At 41.9% G+C, this 23,500-nt stretch overlaps 1 protein-coding gene across 1 annotated transcript in view; it reads left to right on the top strand.

Annotated features, from left to right (window-relative positions):
* Positions 1 to 23,500, top strand: part of dnah6 (dynein, axonemal, heavy chain 6) — a 70,859-nt gene that overhangs the window by 40,031 nt on the left and 7,328 nt on the right. The window contains exons 48-76 of the mRNA XM_056409604.1: positions 45 to 199; positions 1,055 to 1,286; positions 2,238 to 2,390; positions 2,918 to 3,058; positions 4,025 to 4,267; positions 5,286 to 5,453; positions 5,556 to 5,791; positions 7,759 to 7,903; positions 8,001 to 8,117; positions 8,362 to 8,485; positions 9,256 to 9,452; positions 10,423 to 10,626; positions 12,028 to 12,153; positions 12,302 to 12,466; positions 13,533 to 13,600; positions 13,952 to 14,132; positions 14,285 to 14,464; positions 15,301 to 15,534; positions 16,222 to 16,357; positions 16,539 to 16,687; positions 16,784 to 16,974; positions 17,817 to 17,977; positions 18,184 to 18,272; positions 19,737 to 19,883; positions 19,980 to 20,118; positions 21,364 to 21,483; positions 21,631 to 21,752; positions 21,919 to 22,048; positions 22,786 to 22,913. Of these exons, the coding sequence (XP_056265579.1) occupies positions 45 to 199; positions 1,055 to 1,286; positions 2,238 to 2,390; positions 2,918 to 3,058; positions 4,025 to 4,267; positions 5,286 to 5,453; positions 5,556 to 5,791; positions 7,759 to 7,903; positions 8,001 to 8,117; positions 8,362 to 8,485; positions 9,256 to 9,452; positions 10,423 to 10,626; positions 12,028 to 12,153; positions 12,302 to 12,466; positions 13,533 to 13,600; positions 13,952 to 14,132; positions 14,285 to 14,464; positions 15,301 to 15,534; positions 16,222 to 16,357; positions 16,539 to 16,687; positions 16,784 to 16,974; positions 17,817 to 17,977; positions 18,184 to 18,272; positions 19,737 to 19,883; positions 19,980 to 20,118; positions 21,364 to 21,483; positions 21,631 to 21,752; positions 21,919 to 22,048; positions 22,786 to 22,913 (4,581 nt within the window). The remainder of the gene's footprint in view (positions 1 to 44; positions 200 to 1,054; positions 1,287 to 2,237; positions 2,391 to 2,917; positions 3,059 to 4,024; positions 4,268 to 5,285; positions 5,454 to 5,555; positions 5,792 to 7,758; positions 7,904 to 8,000; positions 8,118 to 8,361; positions 8,486 to 9,255; positions 9,453 to 10,422; positions 10,627 to 12,027; positions 12,154 to 12,301; positions 12,467 to 13,532; positions 13,601 to 13,951; positions 14,133 to 14,284; positions 14,465 to 15,300; positions 15,535 to 16,221; positions 16,358 to 16,538; positions 16,688 to 16,783; positions 16,975 to 17,816; positions 17,978 to 18,183; positions 18,273 to 19,736; positions 19,884 to 19,979; positions 20,119 to 21,363; positions 21,484 to 21,630; positions 21,753 to 21,918; positions 22,049 to 22,785; positions 22,914 to 23,500) is intronic.

Here is a 23,500-nt window from a genome sequence, read left to right as displayed (position 1 = left end):
CTGTATCTGTATTCCCATTGTTCTCCGTCTGTCGATCCGTGTAGATGGGTGCAGACAAAGAGGAGCGTCTGTACGAGGATCTGACGGACATGGACAATATTCAGGCCATTCTCCAGGACTACCTGGACGATTACAACATGGCCTTCTCCAAGGAGACCAAGCTGGTGTTCTTCCAGGATGCCGTCGAGCATGTTTCCAGGTGTGTTTATGTGTTGACTCGCACCACTGGATTCACAGATTTTTGCAACGCGGCTTTTTAGTATGTGGTTACGGTATTTTAGCTGTAGGTGGGAGAAACAGTGAGAAGTTACACTCGAAGAAAGACAAGAAGCTGCTGATCAGTAGTTTAGTGTCACTGTATATCACTCCACACACATCTGTTCTTTACAGGTTAACTACATGGTTCATACGGTCATGGAACACCTGGAAAAGTCCTGGAATCTTAAAATAGTTATTTCCAGGCCGGGAAAAATCTTTGAGAAAAAAAATAAGACTACAAAAGTTTGGGAAAGTCACGAAAATGTGTTATATCAGATGCTCATTTACGCCGAGTTTGAATAATTCATATTCTTTTAAAAGTAAGACGCTCTAAATATAAGCCGCCGTACGCTCTTTCATACTCGCACTTATTTCGCGCTGCAAGTGAACGCACCTTAACTGAAAAGACATAAATGTTTATTCTTTTAATCAAACTATTGTCTCTCATTCATTTGAGTCATTTAAGGTTATATACTGTATGCTTTGGAATTCTCATTATTAGTTTAAATACGACATTTTCCCACTTTTTCATGTAAACATTGACATTTCACAAAATGTTTGGTCATGCAAATTTGGTTTAAAGTCCTGGACACCCATTGGTCACCATGTGTGTGAACCCTGAATAGAGTTCTTTTGAGTGTACTTCCATTTTCCCAAATCTTCAAACTTGAAATGTCATAATGTTTATTAACCTGGCGGTTCGTTTCATCCTGTCACCTGTAAATATCTTTACAATACACAGAACACAACATTCCCACTTTTTGTCGACAAACGACGACTTCTTCTGATCTCCTAGGATTTCCCGTATGATTCGCCAGGAGCGAGGCAACGCCCTGCTGGTCGGGGTGGGCGGTACCGGCAAGCAGTCGCTCACTCGCTTGGCGGCCCACATGTGCGGCTACTGCTGCTTCGAGATCGAACTGAGCCGAGGATACAACTACGACAGCTTCCACGAGGACCTGAGGAGGCTCTACAAGATGGCGGGCGTGGAGGGCAAGGACATGGTGTTCCTCTTCACGGATACTCAGGTATGATGGCCGTATGACTTCCATGATGGGGAAAATAATAAAGATTTTAATCCAGTGGCGGCTAGCCCATAGAGCGCCTCGGGGCCTGGCCCCACCCACCCTGAGCCAGAAAAAATAATATATATATATATTTATAAATTATACAAATTGTCAATATTAGTTTTTTGTCCATATGGAATATACCCAGCAATATTTGTAAAATAGGATATCTGCACAAAATATTTGTTTTTCGTGCATTTTCTCTCTACACACTGAGGAGGTGGATACAAACAGGCACACTTTAACCCTAACAAGGTTCATAGGGGAATATTAATATATAAACATGGTCTATTATATGTTTTATATGTATATAAAAACATTTCCTTCCGGTCACCCCCCTGCACATCCCTTAATTATTCATTTAAAGACACTTAAATACACATAACTCGTCACCTTAAATACACTTACACTTGTTAAATTTCTGAAACTTGCCCGTCCGTGCACTTTACCTCATACTTATATTTATATTTGTAATTATCGCACTGTGTTTATTGTTTATTATTGTTAATCGCATTGTCTATTGTTGCACCACCCGCCATGACACATTCCTTGTGTATACAAATATACAAAGTTTGTGATTGTGATTCATATTATATACAATATTTATATTACATGGTATTTACATGTCTTATTATACTGAATATTATATATATATATTAATATTCTGATTTTTATGAATAAGATGTCCTTATTATGTCAGTGTTGGAATAAATGTTAAATATTTAACTATAGAGTAGAAATGCGTGTTTGATAATTGACTGCATTGCATCATACTGGAATGTTTACTGATATTGATTGGATGGCTTTACCAACAAACAAAAAAATCCACTAGCCGCCGCTGTGTGAATCCCTGCAGATTTGTTTTTTGCACATGCAGAAGTATGTTGTGTACTCTTGTGTTTCCTGTGGTAGATCGTGGTGGAAGGCTTTCTGGAGGACATCAACAACATGCTGAACTCTGGAGAAGTGCCCAACCTCTTTGAGAAAGATGAGCTGGAACAAGTTCTCGTGGCCACGCGCCCGAAAGCCAAAGAAGTGGGAATCAGTGAGGAGAACCGGGACGAGGTACACACAGGGACACACAGGGACACACAGGGACACATCATCCAGACACAGAACACCTACAAACCTGGGAAAGCAATAGGGTCTGTGATAGACTGTTATTTGAAATAATAAATAATAATATTGTAATGGCTCTGCATAGAAGACCTCGGTAGAAAATGCATCCCTCAGAATCTCGCTGCTTACGACCATTTATCTCGTTCTAGAAATCCCATTTTCCTTTTTTCTCTTGCCATTGTTTTTTCCCCTGCACAATAACACAAAGGCTTCTTTCAGATAGATATGAATGAACTGATCTAAAACAATATCAGGTATACCCATCTAATGTCGAAGATGTTCAGATAAAATAAAGAGAGCATCCGCATTTAAAAAAAACCAATAAAGATAATTTCATTTAGTCTGGGCCAGAGCACTGAGTCAGCGCCCCTGAGGGAGCTGTAAGAAGACACCGGCCTCTAACGTGTCTGTTCTGTCCGACGACACCAAACGCTGCGGACATGATGGACTCTGCGTGTCCGTGTTGCCTTCAGGTGTTCCAGTATTTCATCTCCCGCGTACGGGAGAAGCTGCACATCGTGCTGTGCATGAGTCCCGTGGGCGATGCCTTCAGGTCCCGATGCCGCATGTTTCCCTCACTGGTGAACTGCTGCACCATCGACTGGTTTGTGCAGGTAGGTGTTGAGATTAAATATGATGAGGTCATTAAATATGATGAGGTCATTATTATCCATAGAAAGCCATACAATATGAATCCAATTAGTCTAACTGGTAGACACAAGGTTAAAGGGATCATCTCTTCTTTTTTTTTTATATGTATATATATATATATAACTTTTTATTTTGCATTTCCCACAAACAGATTAGTCCTTGACATCGAGAAAAAAATAAAATGAAAAAAATAAAAACAAATTTGTATATCTACAACAAAATAAAATCAACACACATCCAAATCCATCCATATCCACATACACACCCACCCAACATTCCCACCCATCCCCTCCCACATGTTTATACTTATAAATCTACCATCCACGAGTAGGACCCAATGAGGAGGGAGGGAAGGACCAAACAATCACACTAAATACAACCAAATGATAAGCATTCAATACAAAATGAAATAACTAAAGAAAGGTAAAAGACATTAATGTGAAAAATAAAATAAAAAATAATAATAAAATGTTAGGGTTGGCTGGAGCTCATGGGGGGGGGGGGGGAGCGGTCTTCCCATAACCACAAGGTTGCTGGTTTTGATCCCCGCTCTCCCCATTCGTTGCATGTCAAAGTGTCCTTGAGCAAGGCACTGAACCCTCACCCTGCTTAATAACTAAGGACGGGTCAAATGCAGAGAAGAATTTTCCCACAGGGATGAATAAAAGTGTCAATTTCTTACTTTCTTTCTTAATATATATGCCTTTCCTATACATATCGTTTAATTCATGTTCTCCACTCATCTTCATTGAATGTCTTTTATTATTGCATTCTGGGAATTTTTCTATGACTTACATTTTTTGCTGTTGTGTTGAATCACAGTGCCAGTAAACAAAAAGCTCACATATAAAGTGTTATACCTGTAGTTCTGGCTGCAGTCCTCATCTGAACGATCTCCTCTTTTCTGAACGCTTCCTTTCGGTGCCCAGTGGCCTCGCGAGGCCCTGCTCTCCGTCTCGCAGGCTTTCTTCCAGAACGTGGATTTTGGCAGCGAGGAGCTGAAGCAGAGCTTCTCCGCCATATGCGTGGAGATCCACGTCAGCGTCACGGACATGGCGGAGCGCTTCTACTCGGAGCTGAGACGCCGATACTACACCACGCCCACCTCCTACCTGGAGCTCATCAACCTGTACCTGTCCATGCTGGAGGAGAAGAGACAGCAGCTGGTTATCGTAAGTCCGACCAACACGGGGCACGAGCGATTATCAATACAAGTTGTGACATCATCTTTCCCTGACTTTGAAGAGCAAACAGCGAGTTCAGGGCTCGTACGGTCATGGAAAACCTGGAAAAGTCCTGGAATTTTAAAAGGGTTGTTTCCAGACCTGGAGAAGTCCTGAAAAGAAAAGAAAAATCCCCAAAGTTTTGGAAAAGTCCTGGAAATTTGTTATATTCATACTGTATGTGCATTCACGCTGAGTTTTAAATAATTAATATGCTTTTAACCCTCCTGTTACCTTTAGGGTCAATTTGACCCCATTCAATGTTTAATGTCGGTGTTCCTTGGGGTCAATTTGACCCCAGGCTGTTTTTCACTGTCAAACATATAATAAATATAAACTTGTTTATATATTTAAAGGGCTATTTAGGTAGTCAACCAACAAACATAAAGTACCTCACACTTAAACTTGGAAACAATATTTAATTCTAATAATTTTCTGGAGGTTTTAATTGCTGGGGTCAAATTGACCCCGAGGGTAAAATATGTTAGTAAATGTAAAGATAACAGGAGGGTTAAAAGAATGACGCTTAAAATATAAGCCGGTCATACGCCGCTCTCATACTCGCACATTTAACTGGAAATACATAAATGTTTTATTATTTTAATCAAAATCTAGTCTCTTATTCATTTGTGTCATTTAAGGTTATATATACACTGTATGCTTTGGAATTCTCATTGTTAGTTTAAATATGACATTTTCTCACTTTTTCATATATGCACTGAGCTTTAAAAACATTTTGTCATGGAAATTTTGATTAAAGTCCTGGAAAAGTCCTGGGAGTCCGTTGGCCAATGAACCCTGCTCGCTGCTCTAGCTTGCTACTTACTAGCAATTGTTAATTTTTCCCTCAGTGTTTAGTTTCTTTGTTCTTGTGGCACTGAAATGTTTTTTTCTTGTTGTTGATAATATCCCGTATGTAAAATATCGATGATAAAGCTGTGAGTGGTGTGTGTGTGTTCACGTGCAGGCCCGGGATCGCGTGAAGAACGGCATGACCAAACTGCTGGAGACCAACGAGCTGGTGGACACGATGCAAGTGGAGATGTCCGCTCTGGAGCCGGTGCTGAAACAGAAATCCATCGACGTGGATGCCCTGATGGAGAAACTGGCGGTGGACCAAGAGAGCGCCGACGAGGTCCGTCTAGGACGAACACGGACCGTCAAAAACAGTGTGTGTGTGTGTGCGTCGTCTCCTAAGCGCGTGACCCTTTTCCTCATTGCTGGATCCGCCCCATAGGTGCGTATAGTGGTGTCAGAGGATGAGACTCTGGCCAAGGTGAAAGCGGACGACACCCAGGCCATAGCCGACGACGCCCAGAGGGACCTGGATGAAGCTCTGCCGGCCCTGAACGTGGCCAACGAGGCCCTCAGCTCCCTGGACAAGGCGGACATCTCTGAGATCAAGGTGTTCACCAAACCTCCGGACCTCGTCATGACCGTCATGGAGGCCGTCTGCATCCTGCTCAGCTGCAAGTCAGTGGGGCTTTTTTTTTTTATTCCTAAAGTATGTTTTAATAAGTCGGTATCTCTGACATTCCGTTCCATTATCACTAACTGTCACTTCTCACTAATTATGTCAGATCCTAATATTCAATTTAAGAAATAAAGAGTGCCATTTAATCAGGCTGGTTCATTTTAAAGTGATAAGAGCATGGATTAGATTAGATTAGATTAGATATTCCTTTATTAGTCCCACAGTGGGGAAATTGCAGGATCACAGCAGCGGGTGCACATTAGGGCATTAATAAAAGATAAAATACAATAATAAATATACAGAGGAATACAAATATATATATATATATATATATAACAGATCAGACATTAAAGGGAATATTTTATTAAATTCCGTGTGTGAAATACTTAAAATCTACAGTCAGTTTTTTACTACAGTAACAAAAAAGACACAAAACTAGAACGGGCACTCGGTAGAGCGCATACCTTCACATATCACAAGATTGGGCATTGAATTATGAACATTTTGGCATTAGTTGCATGCCAATTGGATAAAAATTGACCGCGCTATGGTAAAAAGAAGATGTTGACCTTTTCATGACCTTGACCTTTGACCCGATCGATCCCAAAATCTAATCAAAGGGTTCCCGGATAATACCCAATCATCCCACCAAATTTCATGCGATTCGGTTTAATACTTTTTTAGTTATGCGAGTAACACGCATACAAATAAATGAATAAATACACGGCGATCAAAACATAACCTTCCGCATTTTCAATGCGAAGGTAATAAAGAAATGTAGTGCGATGATTGATGCGTCCGTATATTTTAGACACCATCAAGAAAGACCCACCGAAAAAACAATATCAGTTTTAGCGTATGCTAAATTAAATGGTATTTTCACTGCGCCTTACTGGTATTAGTAAACCAGCAACTCCCATGCCGAGCCAGGGTGAGAAAGAAAGATGAATCAACCCACTGTGTCCCAAAAAGATTGATCTCATCCCGTAGATGGAGCTCGATGATCCATCATTATCATCACATCGCCATCCTCCAGCCGCCTTCGTCAACTTGGCAACGTGCGATAACTTCGGCGTAATTTTTACGGCCATCGTGTCGATCGTCGTCTCCATAAGCAAAATTATTCTCAGGTTGATTTGCAGTCACTCTGTCAAATGTGTAATGCCACATATTCTATAGTCGTTATCTAATGACTGTAACACCATCCCTGTGTCAATCCTCACGTCATCAGTTAGTAATCTGCAAAATTGCTGCATTGAGCCTTCTGAATATCTCATCTAACTCTCACTGATTTATTACTATGACAAGTTACGTGATTATGATTGTGTAATATGTGCGATGAGAGAACACACACTCCTCTGTTATTTCTGTTAAATGTGATTTATAACCACAGTGTGTATATGTCAAAGTGGAATTCACACATTTTAGTTACAGTATCGTTGACATTAAAATGTGCTTTTGATAATTACCTTCGCATTGAAAATGCGGAAGGTTATGTTTTGATCGCCGTGTATTTATTTATTTATTTATTTGTATGCGTGTTACTCTCATAACTCAAAAAGTATTAAACCGAATCGCATGACATTTGGTGGGATGATTGGTTATTATCCGGGGACCATTTGGTTAGATTTTAGGATCGATCGGGTCAAAGGTCAAGGTCAAGGTCACGAAAAGGTCAAAATCTTCTTTTTACCATAGCGCGGTCAATTTGTATCCAATTGGCATGCAACTAATGCCAAAATGTTCATAATTCAATGCCCAATCTTGTGATATGCGAAGGTATGCGCTCTACCGAGTGCCCGTTCTAGTTTTAAATCAGTGTTTCATTCTTATATACTGAACAATGACAGTTCCAGGTTGGGTCATTTCTAACAAATGTATTTCGTCACCAGGTAAATTACACATGTACACACATATGAAACGCACACATGTGAATTGTTATTATGCATTGTCTGATTTCTCACAGACCGGACTGGCAAGGTGCCAGGCAGCTGCTCGGCGATTCCAATTTCCTCCGGCGCCTGACGGATTACGACAAGGACAACATCAAGACTCAGATCCTCCAGAAGTTGCAAAAATACATCAACAACCCCGATTTCATCCCCGAGAAGGTCTGTTTGGATTCCAAGAACAAAGACTCGACAATAACACGGGACGCTTCGATACCTGCGACTCGCTGAGATTCGTGATTGTGCTGCTGCTGTCAAGGTGGAGAAGGTGTCCAGAGCCTGCACATCCATGTGCATGTGGGTCAGAGCCATGGATCGGTACTCCAGAGTCCTCAAAGAAGTCGGCCCCAAGAGGGAAAAGTTGTCTCAGGCGCAGGTCGGTACCAATACGCACACAGGTGGCAATCATATGACAATTTTACGGAGTGTGCTTTATATGTCCATGTGGCCTTTTGCAATCAGAGCATTCTTCCACTAAACAACCCATTCTATATTCTCCTACAATCTCACAGAGGATGTTCCTGCCTATATTGGACCAAATAATAAGAATTTTAAAAAAAATGTATTTCATTTTATCTAAATAATCAATTATTTTTTCCCCTCTATTCCAACCAATGCAGGGGGAGCTGGATGTGACCATGGCAACCCTGAGGGAGAAGCAACAACAGCTTCAGGAGGTGGAGAGCCAGATCAATGTCCTGCAGGAGCAGTTTGACAGCAGCATTAAGGAGAAGGAGGATTTGGGTAAGGGAGGGGGGGGGGGGTGCTCAGTATATGTTACTACTAAAAAATGCTCCCCGAGTTGTAAACTGCCCGACAACTGTATATTTTGAATTATTGGAATTGGATTAATATGTTAAAAATATCTAGAGGATGGGGGAAATTCTACCAGAAAGGAAATGCTCAAATTTAAATATCTCTCAGTTTTCTAAGGCAGTTTTATTACCCATTTGAATTGAAAGAAATACAGCGTTCATACGGTAATGGAAAACCTGGAAAAGTCCTGGAAATTTAAAATGGATATTTCCAGGCCTGAAAAAGTCCGTGAAAAAAGTAAAATCCCCAAAGTTTTGGAAAAGTCATGGATATGTGTTATATTCATGTGTTCATTCATGCTGAGTTTTAAATAATTAAAAGAAGGACGCTCATAATATAAGCCGGTATACATACGCTCTTTCATACTCGCAAATTGTTCGCGCTGCAAGTGAACGCACCTTGACTGAAAATACTTTTTTTAATCAAACTATTGTCTCTCATTCATTTGAGTCATTTAAAGTTATACTGTATTCTTTGGAATTATCATAGTTAGTTTAAATATGACATTTTCTCACTTTTTCATGTATACACCGAGATAAAAAATAAATAAATTATGTCATGGAAATGTGGTTTGAAGTCATCGAAAAGTCCTGGAGACCCATTGGTCAACATGTGCATGAACCCTGGACATAGCATTTACCTTGCTACTATTCCTTTCCTCTCTCTCTCTTTTATTCCCCCTTTTCTCCCCCCCAAAGTGAACACCATGGCTCTGACGCAGGCTCGGCTGACCCGGGCGGGGAAGCTCACGTCCGCTCTCGGTGACGAGCAGGTGCGCTGGGAGGAAAGCGTCACGCTGTTCGAGCAAGAGATCGTGAACGTCGTGGGGAACGTCTTCATCGCGGCCGCGTGCGTGGCGTACTACGGAGCGTTTACTTCCCACTACAGACAGCTGGTAGGTACAGAGTCATCATTACTCTGGTATGCAGAATGGACAGTTTGTAGGAGAGTGCACCTTCAAAAGAACTAGGCCCAATTGTTTCTGAATATTGGACTTCTGCTTCGAGGCGTATTTCCCTCCTCTGTTCATGACGCTGAACTGAATCCGTTTTTATATTATTAAAACTCAGAAGTCTAGTGATAAAATCAGTTAAGAAAAGGGAAGTAAAACAGGAAATGGTCATCACAAGAAAGTCCTACTCTACACACATGGGTGGATGTTATAAAGACGACGGCATCTGTCACAAATTTACTACAAATTGGAACAGTTTCTGACATATTGGGAAAACTGGGTTACATACGTAACACCTCATAGACCTGATTGTATTTTCTTAAATTAATGAATTTACGATAGAGAATAGATCACTCCCTAGTTTATACATTGTTTTGTTTTTATTTATTTTTGTTATTGATGTTATTCTTTACACTTTTTTTTCCTATAAATATATATTTAAAGGAGATTTATAATCTCAATGAGGCATTTCCTGGTTGAATAAATTAAACATTTAAATCAAAAAATAAATTTAACTAAAATGAGAATCATCTGAAAATCTGCACATGTAATGTCAATTTTCTGAAAGACATAAATGTCGAATTGATGCTTACTTTAAATAAAAAAATGGAACAAAAACAAAAAGAAAGGAGAAAAAAAATACAAAAGATAATACAAAAAACACCTCAAACCAAACCATCTATTAAATAATAATAAAAAATAAAAACAAAGACAAAATGAATGCACTCATGCATATCTGTGTGTGTGTGTGTGTGTGTGTGTGTGTGTGTGTGTGTGTGTGTGTGTGTGTGTGTGTGTGTGTGTGTGTGTGTGTGTGTGTGTGTGTGTGTGTGTGTGTGTGTGTGTGTGTGTGTGTGTGTGTGTGTGTGTGTGTGTGTGTGTGTGTGTGTGTGTGTGCCCTCCTCTCCCCCAGTTAATTGACCAGTGGATAATACAGTGCCAGAAGCTGAACATCCCCATCAGCGCCAGCTTCAGCCTCATCAACATTCTGGGAGATGCGTTCGTGATCCGCCAGTGGAACACGGAGGGTCTGCCCCGCGACGCCGTGTCCACGGAGAACGGCATCCTGGTGACCGAGGGCCGGCGCTGGCCTCTCATGATCGACCCGCAGGATCAGGTGACCGGCACACACCTGGACGTAAACGGCGTTTAGTCGGCGTGTGTCTCAGGCGCGCGTCGGTTTCTTATTTCGTTGCGATCGGCCAATTAATCCGTTTTAATATCCGAGATCCATTTTTCCACGAATCTAGTTAAGTGATACGTTTTGTGACGTGTAAATATTTCCCCAATGGGTTAAAAAAAAAAAAGTGATTCATGTTTTATTCCACACATTCCTTGGATCCCTCTGGATTTCTTGTTAATTAACATATTACGGTACAGTAAGGATGTTTATTGTCATTGTAAAATCATACAACGAAATGAAGTTGGCGACTCATCAGTCAGTACAGCAGCAACAGGTAAAAACATGTTTAAACAAGAACGGGCATTAGTTGCATGCCAATTGGTAAAAATAAGATTGTGACCCTTTCATGACCTTGACCTTTGACCCGATCGATCCCAAAATCTAATCAAATGGTCCCCGGATAATAACCAATCATCCCACCAAATTTCATGCGATTCGGTTTAAAACGTTTTGTGTTATGCGAGGAACAAGCATACAAATAAATAAATAAATACACGGCGATCAAAACATAACCTTCCGCATTTTCAATGCAAAGGTAAACATTAAGAAAGGACATTTAAAAAATAAATAAGAATAAATAGAACATAAAACACGGCATCAACGGCTTAAAAGGGAACAAGTGTCGTGTATATGTGTAATAGTGATTACATGGTTGAGGTACAAATGGAAAAATCAATCTTCTTATTAGACACGGTCAGAGAGGAAGTTACAAGTTACACACACACACCTACACACACACACACACACACACACACACGTTCCCAGCAAACAGACGAGATACACACCAGCTCACTCAGACTTAAACACATGTACGGGATATAAATGTTCTTCCAGTTTCCCGTTCTGTGTCGCATGTTCTCGCCGGTCCGCCCCTGTAACTCGACATTTTGTTATTACCTTCGCATTGAAAATGCGGAAGGTAATGTTTTGATCGACGTGTATTTGTATGCGTGCGTGTTATTCGCATAAGTCAAAAAGTATTAAACCGAATCGCATGAAATCTGGTGGGATGATTGGTTATTATCCGGGGACCATTTGCTTAGATTTTGGGATCGATCGGGTAAAAGGTCAAGGTCAAGGTCATGAAAAGGTCAACATCTTATTTTTACCATAGCACGGTCAATTTGTATCCAATTGGCATGCAACTAATGCCAACATGTTCATAATTCAATGCCCAATCTTGTGATATGTGAAGGTATGCGCTCTACCGAGTGCCCGTTCTAGTTCTCTTCTTGCTTTACAAAGACAGAATGATGACGATGTGAGTACGGGGCCGATGCACGATACGCTCGCACCACGCTGAGCACAACACATGACGGTTATTTCTTCCCTCAGGCCAACCGATGGATCCGCTCTAAAGAGGCGAAGCACGGCCTCAAGGTGATCAAGCTGACTGACCCCAACTTCCTGCGCACCCTGGAGAACGCCATACGCATGGGCATGCCCGTGCTGCTAGAAGAGGTCGGAACACACAGATAACAGCACACGGATCATTCTGGCATTTAACTGAACTTTTTCTCTCCATTTTGAGACTTTATTGGACGCTCTCGTTGATTGAAGTTGTATTAGCGCGTGCACATGATCGCCTTCTGGTCCTGTGTGTGGATAGTTGAAGGAGACTCTGGATCCGGCTCTGGAGCCCGTCCTGCTGAAGCAGACTTTTGTTGCCGGCGGACGGACGTTGATCCGACTCGGAGATTCAGATGTTGACTATGACAAAAACTTCAGGTTCTATATGACGACCAAGATGGCCAACCCACACTACCTCCCAGAGGTAAGGACCAGCACACACACACACACACACACACTCACACACACACACACACACACACACACACACACACACACACACACACACACACACACACACACTCACACACATACACACACACACACACACACACACATACACTCACACACACACTCACACACACACTTACAGACTCTCACACACACGCACACACTCACACACACACACACACTCACACATACACTCACACACACACACACTCTCACACACACACACACTCACACACTCACACACACACATACACTCACACACTTACAGACTCGCACACACACACACTCACACACTCACTCACACACACACACTCACACACACTCACACACACACACACACACACACGTACACTCACACACACACACACACTCACACACACACTCACACACACTCACACACACTCACACACACACTCACACACTCACACACACTCACACACACACTCACACACACACACACACACACACATACACTCACACACACACTCACACACACATGCACACACTCGCACACACACACACACACACTCACACTCCTCTAAATCACCACTTTAGGTCCATCAGAGACGAACACCAACACACCTCTGATGTTTTTAAAGAATTCATTCTAAGCATTGTGTGTGGATTTCTTTCTTTTTAAGGGGCCATTTCAAAAATATCTATTATATTCATTTTGTATATCTTCAGTCTGCCGTAACAATATAAACTGTCACCTGAAGGTTGAAGAGGAAAACGTGTTTACAGCATCTTCCGCCTCGATTTCGCAAGTTTCGAACAGGTTTTACATTTTTTGACGAAACCTCAAAAAGTAGAGAGGATGAATGTGTTGATTCATCCCAAAGTTGAAGATAATTACTTTGCATTGTTTGTTTGTTTGTTTTGATCCCGAACTGCATCACATTCTGTAGATTGCAGTTGGGCTGCCATTTGGATTTTTTGTCTTTCTTTCAACTAGTTTGTGTGTGTGTGTGTGTGTGTGTGTGTGTGTGTGTGTGTGTGTGTGTGTGTGTGTGTGTGTGTGTGTTGCTGGTTCCCTACAGGTATGCATCAAAGTTACTATTATCAACTTCACCGTTACCAAATCTGGCTTGGAGGACCAACTGCTTAGGTACACACACACACACACAACACACACACACACACAAATATTGCAACCTCCCCCAAACCACATGATCCACCTGTACAAACGTCCATAACTATATGTCCCCCAGTAATCACTCTTTGCACTTTGCACATCCCATAATCTCTTTGTTTACATCTCAGTTGTGTGATGAAGACTGAGGAGTGGGCTATTAGTATTAATACAGTCATATACAGAACCATGTGTTTAGTCAATATTTTATTAAAAATATTTTAATTTTATTAAAACACCATCTATTGGTAGTCTGTCCCCGACACAATGGGTTAAATGGAGCTACTTGTAGTGATATTAGTATTTCATACATTCCACCCCCCCCAGTGACGTGGTGCGTCTGGAGAGTCCACACCTGGAGGAGCAGAGGAACGAGCTGATCGTGCGCATCAACGCCGACCGCAACCAGCTCAAAGAGATCGAGGACCGCATCCTCAAGCTCCTCTTCACCTCCAAAGGAAACGTCCTGGACAACAAAGAGCTGGTTCAGACGCTCCAGGAGTCCAAGGTGAACATACACATGGATGTGTTCATCACCTACAAAGACCATTTCCCCTTTTCTTTGGAAATGCACTCTGTATTATGTTATTGTCTTATTCCTTCCTCTACTATATCTGCTCTCTGTTCTTTTTTTCTTTCCCTTTTCTCAACGCTCCTCAGGTGACATCAGAGGCCATAAAGCACCGTCTGGAGGAGGCCGAGGCCACTGAGCTGATGATCAACTCGGCACGGGAGCGGTACCGACCCGTGGCCACCCGGGGCTCCGTCTTGTACTTTGTGATCGCCAGTCTCTCTGAGATTGATCCAATGTACCAGTTCTCCCTCAAGTACTTCAAACAGGTGAGTGAGGAACCGGGTGTTGTTATTGTTAAGCCCTCGCCCTCGTGTAGCATATTTACACGACCGTTCAAAAGGTTGGGGTCACTTAGAAATGTCCTTATTAACTTTAAAGATGTACTTATGTCAGACTGGTGATGTGAGAATGTGTTATTTGCTGTGGTTTTTCTAATTATTTTGTATCTGTTTTTAGTTGATCTTTAACCTTTCATTTCTCCTTTCCCTTTGTATTGTATCCTTAAAGTCCTGTCTGTTTAATTTGTAAAATAAAATAAAATATATATAACAAATAAAAAAGTAAAATAAATGAATACAAATAAATAAAAAATATTTTTTTCAAAGTAAAGCTCTGTTTTTTTTCAATGAAGATAATATTAAATTAATCATAAATACTCTCTCTACATAGTTAACGTGGTGAATTACTATTCTCTGTTTTTAAAGAAATCTCTCCATAGGTGTATAGAGGCCCATCTCCAGTGTTCTGATGGTACATTGTGTTATCGCCTTAGAAGACTAATGGAGGGGTAGAAAATCATTGAAAACCCTTTTTATGTGAGCGCAGCTGAAAACAGTTACGCTGGTGAGAGAAACTTTAAAACTGGCCTTCCTTTGAGCGACAACATTAATATTTCAAATAAAAATCATTATTTCTAGCCATGTCAATGTCTTGACTATTTTCTATTCATTTTGCAACTCATATGATAAATAAAAGTCTGAGTTTTCATGGAAAACACCAAATTGTCCGCGTGAACACAAACTTTTAAACGGTCGTGTACATTCCTCTTGTTCAATATCCTTCCTTCCCATCCTTAATGTTCATTAATTTCCTCCACGCTCAGCTCTTTAACGGCACCATCGAGACGTCGGAGGAGAGCAGCGTGTTGGAAGACCGCCTCCAGATCCTGCTGGACCAGATCCTGCTCAACTCCTACATCAACGTGTCCCGCGGCCTCTTCGAGCAGCACAAGCTCATCTACAGCTTCATGCTGTGCATCGAGATCATGAGGCAGCGCGGGGAGATCTCCGATGCCGAGTGGCAGCACTTCCTGAAAGGTGCCGTCTCGTTGGAAAAGGTGAGATGGAAAATCAAGTAAAAAAACAAACAATCAAGCTGGTAAATCGCTCGCTGTCGATCCAATAGGAGATGGGGGTGGGGCCTCAGTCAAGGTGTTCATCTAGCTATAAAGCAAAGTGGAATTACTTAGGCTCGTGATCCTCCTCAGGGTTCGTACGCTTTTTTGGTGAAAAGTCATGGAAATGTGTTCATTTATGCAGTTTGATTAAGAATAAACATTGATATAAATAGTTATACAGGAGGTGCGTGATCCTTCCTTAGGGTTCGTACGGTCATGGAAAACCTGGAAAAGTCATGGAATAAAAAAAAGATTATTTCCAGGCCTAAAAAAGTCCTTGAAATTTTTTTCATTTCCAACAATTTTGAGAATTTCATGGAAATGTGTTAATTTACGCAGTTTGGTGAAAAGAATAAACATTACAAATAGTTATTCTTCATTTAAATTTTATTTAAAGGTATATACTCGTGTATACACGAGATTTCAAAAAATATTTGGCCATGGAAATGTGGTTTAAAGTCGTGTAAATCCACTGGTCACCATGTGTCTGGACCCTCCTCCTGTTGATGCATCGTTGCTTCAACACATCATCTCTGATTCTCTAGCGTCTACCAGGCCTGTTCTAAATAATCTCGTCTTCATTTTGACACTTATATTGACATCCTTTCGTTTTTCTTCACTGCCCAGGACTACGCAGAACGTCCAGGTGTGCCGTGGCTCAGCGATTTGAACTGGCGCACGTGTTGCGAGCTGGAGGACACGCTGCCTTGCTTCAAGGGCATCTCCAAGGACATCACCAGGATGCACATCCACATCGAGCTAGGTGAACCCAACACGACTGTTATCCTGGCTCCTCTGGAATCAGCATATTAGATGCATAACGTTTCTATTCAATGTTTCACTGTCAGGCTTAAATATTCGAATACTTGCATTGTATTTCATTCCTCTGACACAAGAGTTATAAAGAAGATCCGTATCACATTAAATGACGCCTCTCCTTTCAGGCTGTTTTCAAGCGTCTATTAATCCAGAGGCGTGGGAAGGATACGCGTCCCAAGACGTGAAGCAAGGGGGTGAGGTCAGAGGTCACTGGAATGAAAGGTTGGGGGCCTTCCAGAAGCTTGTCCTGATCAAGAGCTTCGTTGAAGAAAAGGTGAGCCCAAGACTTCCCCCCCCCCCGACCCTTCCAGATGTGTGTTTTTTCTCTCCCCCGTTGTCTCCTGGTCAACGCCCTCCCCGTCTCGTCCAGGTGGTGTTTGCAGCGACGGAGTTTGTGATCGTCAGCATCGGGAAGCAGTTTGTGGAGAACCCCCCCGTGGACCTGGCCAACCTCTACAACGACATGTCCCCCTCCACGCCGCTCGTCTTCATTCTCAGCACGGGGTCCGACCCCATGGGGGCCTTCCAGCGCTTTGCCAAAGAGAGAGGATGTCTTGACAGGTACAAATAAAGAAGAAGAACAAGATAGGGAGATGATATATATTATATAGGCAACGCATAATCTCAAAAGGTCTCTTTCTCTCAGAGTCCATCTCATTGGCTCAGGGCCAGGGGCCAATCACAGACGAGATGATCCATGCAGCCTTGATAGCAGCTTGAATATCTGCAGTGGTCTCCATTGTTGTTGTTATTATTACTCCAAAGGTTTCAGGGCTCGACATCATTCTTAGTCCCGCCCCTGATGCTGATTACCTTCGCATTGAAAATGCTGAAGGTTATGTTTTGATCGCCGTTTATTTATTTATTTGTATGCGTGTTCCTCGCATAACACAAAAAGTTTTAAACCGAATCGCATGAAATTTGGTGGGATGATTGGTTATTATCCGGGGACCATTTGATTAGATTTTGGGATTGATCGGGTCAAAGGTCAAGGTCAAGGTCATGAAAAGGTCAAAATATTCTTGAATCTCATGAAATTTGGTGGGATGATTGGTTATTATCCGGGGACCATTTGATTAGATTTTGAGATCAATCGGGTTAAAGGTCAAGGTCAAGGTCATGGAAAGGTCAACATCTTCTTTTTACCATAGCACGGTCAATTGTTATCCAATTGGCATGCAACTAATGCCAAAATGTTCATAATTCAATGCCCAATCTTGTGATATGCGAAGGTATGCGCTCTACCGAGTGCCCATTCTAGTTGGCTTATTTGTTGCGCTTTTTGGTCGATTACTTTTTAAATTTAGAGGTAAAAAAAATGATAAGAACAAGATAGCCAGATGATATACGGTTGGTGTGTTTCATATCGGCAACGCATCATCTCCAGGGTCTCTTTCCTCCAGGGTGGAGTCCATCTCATTGGGTCAGGGCCAGGGGCCGATAGCAGAGAAGATGATCCATGCGGCGATGGCGACGGGCAAATGGGTGTTTCTGCAGAACTGTCATCTGGCTGTTTCCTGGATGTTAGCCATGGAGGAGCTCATCAAGACCTTCACTGAGCCGGGTATTGACACAATGACACACCTGCACCATGTATGTGTGACGACACGGCGCCTCACCTCAACCGAGTAAATACAGAAAACAGCCCAGCATTCCGGGACTACGGGATTATTTCGTTTTATGAAAAGATTCAATGCTTGTTTTATTCTCTGGTGTTCGAGTAACACTCAATACGTTTGTTTTCCACTATTTCCTTCTATTCCCGCGCAGACGCGTCAATCAACGACAACTTCCGCTTGTTTCTCAGTTCCATGCCGACCAAAGTGTTTCCTGTTACGGTGCTTCAGAACTCTGTCAAGGTGAACACACACACACACACACACACACACACACTGCCACTTTCTCATTAGTTTACTTAATTTCCTTTGAAGTCTGTCTGTCAAAGATTGCTTTTTTAGGATGAAGAGAGATTCAATGAAACCATTAATGACATAATTATGCATCCTGCAGATCTTCATCATTGTTCTTCGTGACGCCCTCATGGCTTTAAAATAAATAGTCTAAATATATATATATACTGAGTTTAATTTCTTAGGCTTCTGTGGGAAACTGATGACGCAGATATTGAATCCGTACAAAGGACGATAAATAATGCCAATACTGCCGCGTTTCTATCGATACTAAATGAAAGAAAAGTAATTAATTACAAAAGGATGCTGATGGTAATATTCTACAGCGTTCAATCACGGCTTTGTAGTTGAGGTTGCTTGGATAAGGAAAAGTCTGGAATGAGTCCAAAGAAGTCTAATTGGATTTGCATGAATCTTTCAGGAAGGTTATGTGACACTGCATGCTTTTTAAATTAGTTGAAAAGAAGGCAGAACTGATGCTGTCTCCATGAGAGGAAGTGTGCTGACATCAGTTTAAACTTTACACCATGTCAGATTAGGCCGTGTGGTGGTTAAACTAGCCCTAAAGGAAATAATTACAATTTTAGGATTGCATGTTTTTAATTCCACTGGCGGGTCAGGGTCCCTGTGACCTCCCATCGGTCCCGTCTTTCTCGTCTCGTGAAGGCCACGTCTCATTTCATTTCATCTTCATTTCATCTTCTGCCTGAGTGTTATGCCATTGTAGGTCTCGAGGGTGAGGTGACGTGTCGCCATGACAACGTGATTTGTGATGGTGTTTTAAGAGTTAAAATAACAGAACTAGCCGAACTGGATCAAAGTCAACACGATTATTCAGAAGCCCAAAAATCCAAAAGCCATTTAGTGAGCGACACCGAGATGTCGGCGTGATTCTCCCACATCGACCTGGTACCTGTTCCAGGAGGATTCGTGAACATGTTTTAGATTTTAAGGGTTGACACAAATGAGGACGGCTTGAGAAAAAACCTGGCATCTTGTATTTTTATATTTATATTTATTTTCCCAGACATCAAAGCAGCCTAAAACATTCTTGATAGCAGCCTGAACGTCGGCGTGGTCTCCATTGTTGTTATTATTACTCCCACGGTTTCAGGGCTCGACATCATTGTTAGTCCCGCCCCTGACGCTGATTGGCTTATTTGTCGGTTCGTTCCTCCCCTGCATTTTTTTCAAATTACAAAAAAACCCTGTTTCCTTCTTGATTCGATGGAGTGAGGAAGATTTAAAGGTCTGCAAATAAAAAACTTACATATAAAAAAAAAAAACTTTCGGCACAACCAGAAGAGTGAGCCGAGCAGAACCTTCTGGAACTCAACGTTGTTTTTCTCTATCGCAGCAATCAAGCCTTGTGTCCCTCTGTCTTGTTGTTGTTGTTGTTGTTGTTCTTGCCAGGTGACCAACGAGCCTCCCAAAGGCCTCCGAGCCAACATGCGACGCTCCTTCGCGGAGATCTCCAGCAATTTCTTCGAAGACCACGTCCTGGGACGCCAATGGAGGAAGATCATCTTCGGGATGTGCTTCTTCCACGCGATCCTCCAGGTCACACACGGTTCTCACACACACACCTCACACACACCTGGGCGTCTACACTTTGTCCTTACGTGTGTTGTTGTTGTTGTTTTCCCCGTGTCTTAGGAGAGGAAGAAGTTTGGTCCTCTGGGCTGGAACATCCGCTACGAGTTCAACGACAGCGACCGGGAGTGCGCTCTGCTCAACCTCAACCTCTACTGCAAAGACGGCGCCATCCCCTGGGACGCCCTCATCTACATCACTGGTAGGGAAGCGTCCACACGGGGGCGCTAACGAGCGCGATCTCGATGCACTTATGGTAAAGCGCAAACTGACGTTTACGGGGTTGTGTGTTGATTTGGTCTGAAAATACAACTTTATGTGTAGTGGAAGGAACAGGAAGCTGAACTCCCTCCCCACTCGCCCACTCCCACTACTGAACAGACGCAGAGTCTTTTTTTGTAGTTCTTAATTTGTCAAATGTATAATGTCTAAATGTTCATTGTTGTTGTTAACTGTTGACTGTTTGTAATGTATTAATTACTTTATTACTTTATCACTTTATTACTTTATCACTTTATTACTTTATTACTTTATCACTTTATTACTTTATTACTTCATTTTTTTACTTTATTACTTTATCACTTTATTACTTTATTACTTTATCACTTTATTACTTTATCACTTTATTACTTTTTTACTTTATCACTTTATTACTTTATCACTTTATTACTTTATCACTTTATTACTTTATTTCTTTATCACTTTATTACTTTATCACTTTATTACTTTATTACTTTATTACTTTATCACTTTATTACTTTATCACTTTATTACTTTATCACTTTATTACTTTATTACTTTATCACTTTATCACTTTATCACTTTATTACTTTATCACTTTTTTACTTTATCACTTTATTTCAATTATTTCACTTTATGTCGGACAAAAGAGAAAAACGTATTTTTCGATTTTCTGTACGTTCAAAATCGGAAAATTGACACTCAAGATAACTTTGAACTTTGAACTTTAGTGCAATGTGCAAAGCATATGACACAACTTCCGATGTGTTGTCTCGCTGTTGTTTTGTCAACAAAGGCAAAACAATAAGCTGATTCCACAAAGCAGGTCAGTTCTGTGGGACAATTTCACTTCAGTCCTCTATTCCTTTTTGGCTTTTTGGTCATGGAAAAAAATGAAAACTCCAGTTCCACGCACAGCAGAAAGTGAAGATAGTTGCATTGAACTGAGTGTGTTTCACTTCTACTCCGCGTGAACCGTGTCCGTCACTGATGATGACTGCAGGGAGCCGAGCTCTCCTCCAGGCTCAGTCTGATCCTTTGCTTTTGTCTTGATCACCGTCATTACACAGAAGGAGGACATTTTAATGGGAGTATAGCGCCTCCCCCCCCCCCCCCCTCCGCTCCAGAACCACTGCCTCAGCCCGTGTGCTCTACTGTCCCTGATGGAGACACATGATAACACGGCGTGCCGGTTGTGTCCGTGTAGGTGAGATCACGTACGGGGGCCGAGTGACGGATGCTTGGGACCAGCGCTGCCTCAGGACCATCCTCAAAGGCTTCTTCTCGCCTCAAACCCTGGAGCCGGGCTACGCCTACTCCTCCTCAGGTTTTTATCATGATTATCTTCGCCTCTCTCCTTCTTTTTCTTGGACAAAATAACACTTCGTACAATGGAATTCAATATAGCAGATGTGTGTGCATGGTGACTTTTCATGCTTGTGTGTGTGTGTGTGTTCTCCCGTGTGTGCTTCAGGGATCTACTACGCCCCCGACTCGGAGGAACTGGAGCAATACAAGAAGTTCATCGAGAGTCTTCCCATCATCGACGACCCGGAGGTCTTTGGGATGCATGAGAATGCCAACCTGGCGTTCCAGGTGAGGATCAATTACAGAAAGAGATGCGTACGGATCACAATCGATCTCATATCGGCACATTTTATATCCTAATTGACCAATGTTAGTTTTTTTTTGTTGCATTTAGTGTGTAGTATCAGTAATGTTTCCCTGTGGGGGGTGTGTGTCGTGTTTTTGTCTCCCAAAGCGTCAGGAAACCGTGACGCTCATCAGCACCATACTGGATGTGAACCCTCGCTCGTCGGCCCAGCACGGAGCGAAAAGCAACGATGACATCGTCTGCGAACTCGCCGAGTCCATCCTGGCCAAGCTGCCAGGTACACACACACACACACACACACACATGCAATCAGACAGGATATCAAAGAGCCACCTTACGTTGTGTCTTTGCTGAGAACTCAGTGTTCAGGGTTCGTAAGGTCATGGAAAACCTAGAAAAGTCCTGAAAAGAATAAGAATCCCAAAAGTTTTGGAAAAGTCACGGAAATTTGTTATATTCTAGTTTTAAATATTTAATATGCTTTCAAAAGAATGACGCTCAAAATATAAGCCGGCATACGCTCTTTCATACGCGCTGCAATTGTAACTTGAAAAGACATAAATGTTTATTGTTTTTATCAAACTATTGTCTCTCATTCGTTTTTGGCATTTACGGTTATTTACTGTATGCGTTGTGATTCTCATTGTTGGTTTAAATACGACATTTTCTCACTTTTTCATGTTATGCACCAAGATAAAAAATTAAAAAGTTGAGTCATGTAAAATTGGTTTAAAGTCCTGGAAACCCTGAGTGTTCTTTCATGTCTGTCTTACCGGGCCCCCCGTGACCCCCTGTGTCCCCCCGTGTACCTTCGTGACCCCCTGTGTCCCCCTGTGTCCCCTCGTGTACCTTCGTGACCCCCTGTGTCCCCCCGTGTACCTTCGTGACCCCCTGTGTCCCCCTGTGGCCCCTCGTGTACCTTTGTGACCCCCTGTGTCCCCTCGTGTACCTTTGTGTCCCCCTGTGTCCCCGTGTACCTTTGTGTCCCCCCGTGACCCCCCCGTGTCCCCGCAGAGCGCCTGGACATGGACGAGGCCATCGCATCGCTGTTCGTCCGGGATGGGAACGACCGGCTGGACTCCCTGACCACCGTGCTGGGCCAGGAGGCGGACCGGTTCAACCACCTGCTGAGGGTCCTCAAGGTGACGCACACCTGGCTTCCTGTCTGCTCCCTCCATCCCACAGTATTCACATGTGAACCATCAGAGGAACACAGGAGCCCTGAGAGGCCACTGGAGAACACAACAATCTGGTCATCCATCCTCTAGGACCGACCTTTATTGTTCTCTCTGGTCTTTGTTGTTTACGGCCTCAGAGTCGGTGTCAACAGGTTTTTGCCGGATGAAAAACAAGATTTACAACAAAACTGTTGGATTGTGCTTTTTGTTTTTGGTCTGGAACATTTGTGTTGTTGTAAGACTCTTGGTGTGTATATATATATATACATATGTATATATAAATATGTTTATACATATATATACAGTATATATATACATATATATACATATACACATACATATATACACATATGTATACATATATATATATATATTTGCATATGTATAGATACATATATATATATATGTATACATACATATATTTATATACATATGTATACATATATATATATATTGTACCATTACAATATATATATATATATATACAGATATATATATGTGTATATACATCTATGTATATATATGTATATGTTTTCTTCCAGTATATTTGA

This window comes from Pseudoliparis swirei, chromosome 24 (genome assembly GCF_029220125.1).
Source record: "Pseudoliparis swirei isolate HS2019 ecotype Mariana Trench chromosome 24, NWPU_hadal_v1, whole genome shotgun sequence".
NCBI lineage: Eukaryota > Metazoa > Chordata > Actinopteri > Perciformes > Liparidae > Pseudoliparis > Pseudoliparis swirei.
Note: the sequence above shows the minus strand (reverse complement) of the source record. Positions and strands in the feature narration are given on the sequence as shown.